Consider the following 11,332-nt stretch of genomic DNA (forward strand, 5'->3'; position numbering starts at 1 on the left):
ATAATCAAAAACAAAATAAACAAATAAAACCAACTATTAATAGTAAATATAGAAAATCTGTAAATAAAGAAAAAGTTTTATCTGTATTTTTCTCTTTCCAATCATAAACAGGTATTGCCTTGGGAATTTTTTTTAAATAAAGCTTTGTGGGTTTTTTTCCTGCTGTTGGCAAATATTAGCAATGCTATCCTACAATAAGATACAGAGAGTTACTCTAGTTCCAGCAACTTGAGAGGTTGAGGCAGAGGATCACTTGAGCCTAGGAGTTTGAGGCCAGCCTGGGCAACACAGCAACCACCCCACTTCCTGGAGCTTAAAAGAGAAGCATCATCCAGAGCATCACTCTGTACGGTAGGTGTTCCAGCCCTATCACTTAAGTGGTAGCTGTGAAAGTAAAGTCTCATATGACAGAACGTGGTTTATCTATACATATATGATATGGTAAAACAGATAACTCACCTAAGTGGGGAAACAGATCAGTGTCCAACTGATGTTTTTGGGTGCACAGTTTCACCAGTCTCTGCAGTTGACTTATACAAGAGAAGTGTGGAGAGAAGGCTGTGGCTTTCATAAGGACCCGATCAGTCCTGGGGGGGGTCCACGACAGGAGCCCTACTGGATGGCAGGAGGGGCAGAGGCCTCTTGTGAGACAACTGCCTTGCTTGTGCTATAGTGTGTGTGGTGGGGGCCACTCCCTGCATTGGTAGGCTGGTGTTCTGAGGTTGAGGTGACTTGCAGACGGAACCCTGCGGTGGCGCTGGAGGTTTTAAAGAAGTGGATAAAGGTGACAGGTGGGAGTGCTGCTGCGGAGGCTGCTGCTGGGAAGGTGCAGGAGGGGGACTAAAGTGCTCTTGTCGAACTTTTAAAATCTCTGTCTCTCTCTGGCGCTGCCGATTCTGGGCCAACTTGCTCTGCAACTTCTTTCTCACAGTTGCCCCTTTCTTCAGATCATCATCTTCCTCATTGAAAGCAAATGGGTCTTCCAACTCAGTTTCCAGGTAGTGGAGAGGGACCCTTGCCCCGGGTGGAGAGAGGGACATTCCATCCAGTCCATTGGGCATCTTCAAGGCCAGCGTGGGCACTGTCAGGCTAAAGGCCATGGTATCCATTTGGTGCCTGACCTTCACCTCATCTATAGGATCATTCTTTTTCTTCCTCTCTTTTTTCGGGATAAAGCCAAGTACCTGCAAGTGGCTGTTGCAGTACCTTCAAAAGTACACACATACATGGGAAAATGTTCATGAAACATACGAAGAATATAAAATTACATATTATACAATGCGAATCCTAATACGTTAAAAATTTCATGACTATAGTAACTCTCGGCATTCACTGGTTTAATATATAACTTCTACGACTCTCAAGCAGTCCTCAAAGTCTGCATGATTCTGCTGAGGCAAATATGCAACTGTACATGAGCAGAGGTGGCCAGACAGAGGCAAGTCAGTCAGGGAGTGAGGGCCTGATAACAACTTGGTCACTGCTTTATTCACAGCATGTAAAGTAACTCACTGAGAGTCTGAGGATCACTTAAGATTCTTTTATGGAGAAAAATATATTCCAATACCATTTAAGTGTTTGCTTTAGGAGATTCACAAAGATCTTATGATATAACTCTCAAGAATATGAAGTGTTTACTGTGTGCTTTAGAGAGAGAGAGAGGGGATAACATGAAAATAGAAGGAGAAAGTAAAAGAAAACAACTGTTAGTGGAATTATAAGTGGAATGAATTTCTCAATAACCAGATGTAAGAACATGAACTATCTCCTGTGGTATCAACTTGGAGTAGGCACGAAAATAATGTGCTTCATACAGATGAGGAAACTAAGCTTCATGAACTTGCCCCAAACCACTTTCCAGATATAGCTGAGACTTGAGCTGAAATCAAAGCTCATGAAGACTCTCATTCGTCTTCAACAATGAGCAGGCTATTTTGCAATGTAAATGTCATTTTTAAAACATTAGGAAAGGACTGGGTTTGGTGGCACCTGCCTGTAATCCACAGACATGGGAGGTTGAGGCAGGAGGATCACAAATTTGTGGCCAGCTTGTGGCGACTCTGTGAGACCCTGTCTCAAAACAAAAAATAAAAAGTGCTGGGGATGTAGCTCAGTGAAAGAACACCCTGAGTTCAATCCCCAGTACCACAAAGAACAAACCAAAACATAAAATTTTTAAAAAATTAGGAAAGGATAGAGTCCTGTTACATAAAGAGAAAGTAGAAGACATCAATTAACCACAGTGAAAACATGTGGAGGCTTTTAAGCAGAATAGTTCACCTCCAAACTCACATTACTCACAGTTTTACCGTACGTTTACTTAACAGTATAAAACAGTATTCCATGCTTAAGAAAATTTGAAAATTGTGGCTTAAACAAAATATACAATGATTTTGTCATTGCTGAAAAATTTTTCTGCTGAAAAATTTCTCAAAGCATTTCATATGCTACCATGCACTATGAAGTTCAAAAAGGGAGATGTACCCATCTGGCAGTGTTTCTCCAAGTTAGCTGAGAGCTCCTTTGGAGGTTCTAGCAGGGTACCGCCGTTACTTTTATATCCTTGACCAGTCCTCCTCTTTGATCAAGGGTGTAGTCTCCAAGTTATTTGAAAATGGAACCTATTATTTTAGCATACAGATGATACCTCCAGAGTCCATCTAGCAGATTTATGCTAGGTCCCACATACACCTCAAATAAAACAGATGAAAGCTATGGCCAGCAGCAGGCCATGGTGGTGCACACCTATAATTTAGCAACTTGGGAAGAGGCAGAAAGAGCTCAAGTTCAAGCCAGGCTCAGCAACTTAGCGTGATCCTGCCTCAAAATAAAAAATAAAAAGGCCTAGGGATATGGGTCAGTGGTAAAGCACCCCTGGCTTCAATCACTGGTATACCAAAAAAAAAAAAAAAAGGCTGTGGCCAGCAAGGAAAGGAGTCATGGGAAAACTACATTAACGAAGAAGTGAAAAACAATTTAGTGAAACTTAAATGGGGGTCGGCACAGTGAGAATGCCTGTAATCCCAGTGGCTTGGGAGGACTGAGGCCAGAGAATCTTCAGTTCAAAGCTAGCCGCAGCAACTTAGCAAAGTCCTACTCACTCAGTGAGACCTGCCTCTAAATTAAAAAAAAAGGGGGGGGGGGGGCAGGGTTTGCTGGGAATGTGGCTCAGTGGGTAAGTGCCCCTGGGTTCAATACCTGGTACCACACACACACACAAAAAAAAGTGGGGGACTAGGGTTGCAGCTCAGCTGTAGAGCATTTGCCTAGCGCCTGTGAGGCACTGGGTTTGATCCTCAGCACATGAAAATAAATAATTAAAAGGTATCGTGTCTATCTACAACTAAAAACAATAATCAACTGAAAATTTAAAAAAAACAAATTAACGGGGGGACAGTTAGGGGAGAGGGGGTCAGGGGGAAAGGGTAAAAGAGGAAAATAAAGGGAAAATTACATTATTTAAGGACCTTATATGCATGTATAAGAATGTCACACAGAAGCCCATTATTTTGTATAATTAATATGCAGTAATAATTAAAATTTGAGAGTAAACTGTTTCTGTTGTTTCAACTCAATGCTCTAACTAACAGAATCATTCCTTTTTTAGGAAGGAATGATGATGTAGAGTTTTTATGGTTTTTGTTTTTTAATTTAGAAATCAAACTTCTCTGCTTATTTACACGTGGTAGATGAGGTTGCTCTACTCTACTGACTGGAATGAAGCAGAGGCTCATCTGCAGTCAGCCTTCCCTCAGCCCCGCTTACTCCAGCCACTGGGACATCACTCATGACCAATAGTCTAGACTCTTAAAAACTCTGCTTCTAAGAGGGAAAATTCTTTATATAACTAGACTATAATAGCTTAGTTATGAACAGCATTTAAAATAAGCATATAGATTCAAATTTTTAGTCTAAAAGAACCACCACCAGGAATAACTACTAATGGGTCAGGGTTTCTTTGGGGAGGACAAAAATGTTCTAAAATTAGATTGTGATGATGTTTGCATATCCTGTGAAGTAGTAAAAAAATACTGACTAGTATCCTTTAAATGAATAAATTGTATGGTATGTGAATCACATCTTAATTAAGCTTTTTTAAAAAGAGTAAGTGTGTAAGAAACAAAAAATTTCTTGACAGATATGTACTATTAAATATATATATAATATATATAAAAATTATAGCACACTTTTAACATGTATTATGTAAAATAGCTAACTTAATTACTTATCTCTGAAAAACCAAAACTATAGTAATGAATCTCAGTTTACCTTATAAGTACATAAAAAATGGACTTTTGCAATATTCCTTTGCAAAAAGATGTTAGCCTTTTTAAAACACACCAGATAAGTTAAAACCAAAAATTAAGAAGATTCATCTAGCCGGGCACAGTGGTACACACCTGGTACACATCCCAGTGGCTCAGAAGACTGAGGCAGGAGGATTGCAAGTTCAAAGCCTCAGCAACTTAGTGAGGCCCTAAGCAACTTAGAAAGACCCTGCCTCAAATAGAAAATAAAAAGGGCTGGCAATGTGGCACAGTGGTTATAAGCACCCCTAGGTTTAATCCCTGGTAGGAGAAAAAAGAAAAAAGATTCCTCTAGTTGACCACCAGCTAAAGGAATAATCAGAAACCAGATAAATCTGTCAATTAAAACTTATTGTTCTCTTTTCTTTTATGTATGTGTGGGGGCAGGGGGATTGAGGATCAAACCCAGGGGTGCCCTACCACTGAGCTACATCTTCCTGTCCTTTTTAATTTTTTATTTTGAGACAGGATTTCTCTGGGTTGCACAGTGTGGCCCTGAACTTGCCATCCTCTACCTCAGCCTCCCAAATGGCTGGTATTACAGGCATGTACCCCCATACCCAGTTAAGCTATTATTTAAAACATATATATACATATAGTATGTTTATATTATATATAATACATATATTTATAATATAAATATAAATATATATATATATATTCAAATATATATAGGTTTAAACATATTATTACATGAATTCAACCTGGATTTCTTGAGATAACAAGAATATTACCTTTTGACTTCACTTTAACACTTATTTTCAGACAACCTTGCAAATAACAAAAATATTGAGGGCTGAAGATGTACCTCAGTGGTAGAGTGCTTGCCTAGAATGCACAAGGCCCTGGGTTCAATTCCCCAGCACTAAAAAAAATTTTTTTTTAAATTCCTCATTTTCATTGATATGGCCATAAACCAACTTCAGGAAAAAAAAAAAAAGTTTAACTTATTATTTCTTGCATAGCTTCTCTTGACATAGAAATGCAAAAGTCCTTTCCCTTATCTTCTTCTCAAAAGAAGAAACTACTTTGAAGAAAAAGGCGAAGACAGATGCTTCAGAGGATTGACATTTTAAAAGAAATTCAGGACTCTTACTTCAGTCTTACTGTTAACTATTAAGAAACTACCTTAATAGCTTTAGCTCAAATGGAAAACAAAAACAACAACAATAAAAAAACCCAAGGCTGACAACTGCCACTGTGAAAAACTTAATTTAAGAAAAAATTATAGAAATGTGTTTACAAGGCTCTGGGGATATAGCTCAGTTGGTAGAGTGCTTGCCTCGCAAGCACAAGGCCCTGGGTTCAATCCCCAGCACCGCCAAAAAAAAGGAAATGTGTTTACAATGGAGCTTGAAGTAAAGAAATTAACCCAAGCTTAGTAATTCCTTATGTAAAAAGAGGGCATGGGTAAGAAATTAATATTTCAGTCAGTTGAAACCCACTAGATAGATATGTTTAGCCTAATACACAGGTTCCTTTCTCACCTGAAATTAAAATTTTATTTCTTGCCTCACTAAGCAGCTGTTTCTAACTTTCAGGTATTGTCATTTGAAGCCTTAAATGCTCATTAGAAATTCTAGTAGGGTATTCCCAAATCACCACATTATATATATTCTCATTTTGGATCTCTACCAACACAAACCTTTCACACTAAAAAGTTAAAAAATAGTGGTTTACTATGACATAAAAAAAACATGTCTCTTTTTCAAACAATGTACGCTGGTGTATTTGCTTATGTATAGGAGTGTGGGTGAGGGTGCACGTGTGTTCTCAGACAGAAGTAAAAGGTCCAAATCTTCTACCTAAAGACAACAAGTATCTAAAACTTCTGGAAAACAAGCAAGCGTCCCTCTGTCATGTTCCACAATGATTGGAATGGTTTCTGGAGAATTAAAGAAAAAGATATATAAAGAAGAAATTATATCTGAAAGACAGTGTGAATTTTCCTAAGAATATGAAAGACAACCAGTGTTAACTCCTTTAAAAACAACTCCCACATTTTATTTTCATTAAACCAGCAAAATATGAACGCACAATTTTAGTGATAATGCTTACCTGTAAAGTAAAAATAGTTTCTAAATTAAGGTAACAAAATCTATTTGGAATCCTTTTTACTCAAAAAAAGGCAAAATTATAGGTAAGAGAATGCCAAACACTACTTAGCAGTCTGTTTAGGAAGTAAATCTTCTGACTGTTCTGAATATTTTAAATCCTCTTTTAGTTAAGAACATATCCTTTACTACCTTTGAAGCATTCATTTTAAAAACCCCAAATTATTATCAATTATAACAATTAGTTCCTATAGTTTCTTTAGTAGGCAGATGATGAAACTAAGTAGAAAAGATAGGAACTACTTTATAAGGTCACAAATCAAGCACACCAGTACCAAGAAGCAAAGCAGCAGTTTTCAGGGGAAATAATTTTTTTTTTTAAATTAATCCTACAAGTCTATGAATGCTTAAAAAAAACACACTTGAACATATTTTTAAAATAATCCCTCAAACTTACTACTCTATTTAAAAAGAAATTTCAATCTCTTACCTTTAAACCAAAGTTTACTTGGATCACCCCCAGAACTCAATATTTAAATTTACCACACTGAGAGGAAGAAAGGGGAAGAGGAAACAGAGAAGGAGGCAAGCCTTCCAATAAGTCAAGAACTGACTGCTACGAAGGCTCACCTACGATCCTCTGATTGGGGATGGGGTTGGTGCAGCGCTGGCTGTTGTACTTGGCCACATATTCACATTGCTTGAAGGGGGCAGTCTTGTCCTCCAGAACGTGTCTGATACAGAAAGCGTAGCCGTGAGACGCCGCTGCTTGCACAGTTTGGGGCTATATGAGCACAAGGGCTTATTGTCAACCTCAGAGAAGTGTATATGTTTCCCTTCATACATCACGTGACTCTATTCCTTGTGAACATCAGCTACCACAAAAAAGAAACCCAAATGATAAATTAGAGAGCACAAGGCAGATTCAAGTTGAGAATTTCACTGAGGAACTTTGGCCCCACAGCCATACCTGATTTTAAATTTTCTGCACCATAGCAATGTTAAGAGAACCCCAAGGATACCACAGTTTGGAATGCTGCTGAATCGAGATGAAGCAGATTGTCTATAAAAACATCAAAAGACTAGTTAAAAGTAGAAATAAGCAAAGCTAGCTAGGTCATCCAGGTTATAAAACATGTCACTATCACCCTTCCTAATGTGATGAATTCTTCCTTTCAATTCAATCTTATTAATGCCAGTCAAAGAAAATAAAAGACATTGTAAAATGTTACCCTACCCCTCAAAACAGAACTAAATAACATTTACTCAGGTTAAGTTTTGCAAATACATCAAAGCAGAACTCCTCCACCAAATGAATATCACCAGTACAGGTCTTTTTATTTCACTACTGGTGTTCATGCACTTATTTGTATTTTGAGAAACCACATCCCTTTACTGGGCCAATGGAACAAACTACAAACCTAAAACCTCTTTCAGAAATTCTACATTTTTTCTTAGGGTGACAAAATATTGGGCAATTTTAACAAATGTTATGAAAACATAAAAGTAGAGCAAATAAAACATAAAATCGGGAGGGAGAATGGGGATGTATAATCTTGTCAAAAGAAGCCCAAATACTATGTATAATTATGATGCTCTAATAAAAATAAAATTGGGCTGGGGGTGGTAGCTCAGTGGCAGAGCACTTGCCTAGCATGTGTGAGGCACGGGTTTGATGCTTAGAACCACATTCAAAAAAATAATAATAATAATAAACAAAATAAATGCATGCTGTCCATCTACAACTACAAAAAAAAATAATAATAAAATTTTAAAAATGTTATTTTCCTTCTAACACTCCACCACGCTATCACATCCAAACTCTAAACTTCTTGAACACAAAGCTAGTCATCCAACCACATTTATTTTTCAGCACTCCATACCACATGGTGGTTCCAACCACTGGAAATAGGATAATAATCATTGATTAAGTCTTCTGAGATTCCATTAGAAAATGGAAGGGAATTATACAATACTGACTACCTTTCTATATCCAAAGGACACCCCCACCCCTTCTGCCACAAAAGGGTAGCTATTACATAACCCCAAAATAGTCCACAATAATAAAACAATCTATTTGCAAAGTCAGGGTCTCTGAGAGCTGAGGCAGTCTAACCCAACTTCCCAAAGCTAATGGAACAGCTTAGATACCAGCTACAGAAACACTTTGGGAAACACCCTTTCACCTCAGAATCTGAACATGTGAGCTGGGGTGCAGCACAGCGGTAGAGTGCACATACAAAGCCCTGGGTTCAATCCCCAGTGCTAAAAAAATAAAAACAAAAGAAAAAAGGTTATGTAACATTCCTTACACAAGTAGATTGACAAGAAACATAAACACTTGAGAAGACACAGTTGTTTCAGCCCCAAATCTTGCCACTTACTGTGTTATCTGAAAACTCATTTAACCTCTCTGATCTCAGTTGTCTCATCTGCAAAATAGGGATAATAGTAGCTGTTATCACCAGGCTGTTCTAAGGATCAAATGATACAAAGCACGCAACACACTAAGGATCATGCCTAGCACATGCTACTAAGCACTAGATAATGTAAGTTATTACTCATAAATGTTAATTACTAATTTCACTTAGTGATAATGGTAGCAAATTGTATTCCCTTGAGAAACATTTCAATTATTTTAATAGACACAAACACTGAAATATTAATTAGTTAATAATCATCCAAATTACTAAGTAAATCTAATAACATATCAAAGTAAAATAAAAATAAGAGCTTTTCCTTTCCACCTTATTAGGATGCAAGAAGAAAAGTTGGACTACAAATTTAAATTTGGCTGCCCTAAAGTTTGAATATTCAGGACCAGGAAATATGTCAAAGCAAACCCATGCTGTTTTTCCTTCTTACACACTCTTTGCATACTTACTCATCTACCTGGCAAAACACTAAGTCTTTCACGAACGAGTTTCAAGTAAGTGTGTATGAACTTTGGTTAAAAAAAAAAAAAAATAGCCTGGGTAAAATTAGTTTTAAAAAGTCATTTACAGAATCTGTTTGATTGCCTTTATGAAAAAGAAGCTGCATCTCAATATGTAGACTATATTATAAATTGCAGAAGTCTAAGGGCAGGAAAGGGGGAGATGAAGGCAATGTTTTATTGTGAATTTTTGAGTTATGTAATCATTCATCTGTCAAAATTGAGGATTTCACCTTTCTTTCCAATTTTTAAGCACATATACTCCCTTAACTCAATTGGGTAGAACAAAGTTAAGCAATAATAGCAAAGCCGTGTATGATGTTGCACACCCTGGGATCCCAGCTACCCTGGAGGCTGAGGCAGAAAAAAATCCACAAGTTCAGGCCAGCTTCAGAAACTTAGTGAGACCCTGTCACAAACTAAAAAATAAAAGGCAGGGAATGTAGCTCAGCAGTACAGCACTGCTGGGTTCAAAACCCAGTGCAACAAACAACTATCATGATGACGACAACGACAATGATGGCAGCAGCTGCAACACTATCACTCCTAAACTTAAGTAACTGCTTCATGAGGAATAATGCCATCTTGCATCACAAGACATATTTCATATGTGTAGTTCCATGGTAAAGTGTATACTTGGCACATGCCAGGTGTGGATCAATCTCAAGCACCAAAAAAAAAAAAAAAAGAAAAGAAAAAAAGTAAACCACAATTCCTATTTTATTAAGAATAGTTTTTTGAGCTGGGCATGGTTGAAAAATACCTGTAATCCAGCAACTTGGGAGGCTTAGGCAGGAGGATCACAAGTTGGAGACCAGCCTCCACCACTTATCAAGACCCTGAGCAATTTAGCAAGATGCTCTCAAAATAAAAGTAGAAAGTTAGGACATGTAGCTCAGCAGTTAAGTGACCCAAGTTCATCTCCAGTATAAGAAGAAAAAACAACAACAAAAAAGGGTGGGGTGGGGGCCCGGGATATAGGTCATTGGTGAAGCATCCCTGGGTTAAGGGCCCAGTAGTTCCAAGTTGCTTGCTTGTTTTTGTTTTGTTTTGTTTTGTTTTTAACTCAGATTTGATGGTTAATTTAACAATTTTTTCAACATCTAGGGAAATATTTTTTCCTGTTTATACTCTTAAAATTACGGTTGTTGAACATCTCCTGATACTGAAGTCTTCTAGAATATAAGAAAAGCCAACTTGGTTATCAAGTATTAATTATCCTTTTGATGTGCTGCTGATTAATACCAATATTTAGGATTTAAAAAATTTTTATCTTTTTTTTTTGTATCAGGATTGAACCCAGGTGTTTAACCACTAAAACACATCTCCAGCCCTAAAAAAAAAAAAAAAAAAATCGTTCTAATTAGTTTATATACATGACAGTAAGAATGCATTTGACACACTGTACACAAAGGCAGCCCTTTTTATTTTCAGACAGTCTCACTAAGTTGCTTAGGGACTCCCTAGTTTGCTGAGGCTGGCCTCAAACTTTTGATCCTCCTGCCTCAGTCTTCCAAATTGCTATTTTAAGAATGGTAGAGTTTTCTTTTGTGTACTTTCTCAGATTTGGTATCAATATAACACTGCAAAAGAAATTTACAAAACTTTCTTTTTCTATGCTCTTTTTTGTGTGTGATGTTGTGTGTGGGGGTGGGGGGGGACGACACACACTGTTGGACATCTAACCCAGGGCCTCCTGCAGGCTAGGCAGAGCTCTACCACTGAGCTTACGCCCCCATTCCTCTTTCTCTGTTCTTTTAAGAATGTAAAAAGTACTTTGGTTATCTATGTTCCTTGGGCTGCTTGAGCCTAGTAGTGCTTTTCTGTTTTTAATTTATCTGTATCCAGCTGAGCAAAGTAACCTTTTTACATTTAAATTACTAAACATTCATGACTCCTACTGTGTGTTCATACACGTGATATTGGTTTTCTCCCTTTGTTTATGATAAAGTTTGGTTTACCTGCTTAATATTTTTATCAACACCATCTATTAAAAACAAAAAAAAATTTAGATTTATTAGTACTCTCACTTATCT

General features: G+C 37.4%; 1 protein-coding gene across 1 annotated transcript in view; it reads right to left on the reverse strand.

The window, feature by feature from the left end:
• INO80D (INO80 complex subunit D) overlaps positions 1 to 7,222 on the reverse strand; it is a 54,725-nt gene extending 47,503 nt beyond the window's left edge. Inside the window, 5 exon segments of the mRNA XM_079130571.1 lie at positions 460 to 595; positions 597 to 1,206; positions 6,992 to 7,007; positions 7,010 to 7,117; positions 7,120 to 7,222. Coding sequence (XP_078986697.1) covers positions 460 to 595; positions 597 to 1,206; positions 6,992 to 7,007; positions 7,010 to 7,117; positions 7,120 to 7,207 — 958 coding nt within the window. The 5' untranslated portion in view covers positions 7,208 to 7,222.
• Positions 7,223 to 11,332: the final 4,110 nt, after the last annotated feature.

The sequence above is a fragment of the Sciurus vulgaris genome (genome assembly GCF_902686455.1).
Source record: "Sciurus vulgaris genome assembly, chromosome: 3".
Taxonomy (NCBI): domain Eukaryota; kingdom Metazoa; phylum Chordata; class Mammalia; order Rodentia; family Sciuridae; genus Sciurus; species Sciurus vulgaris.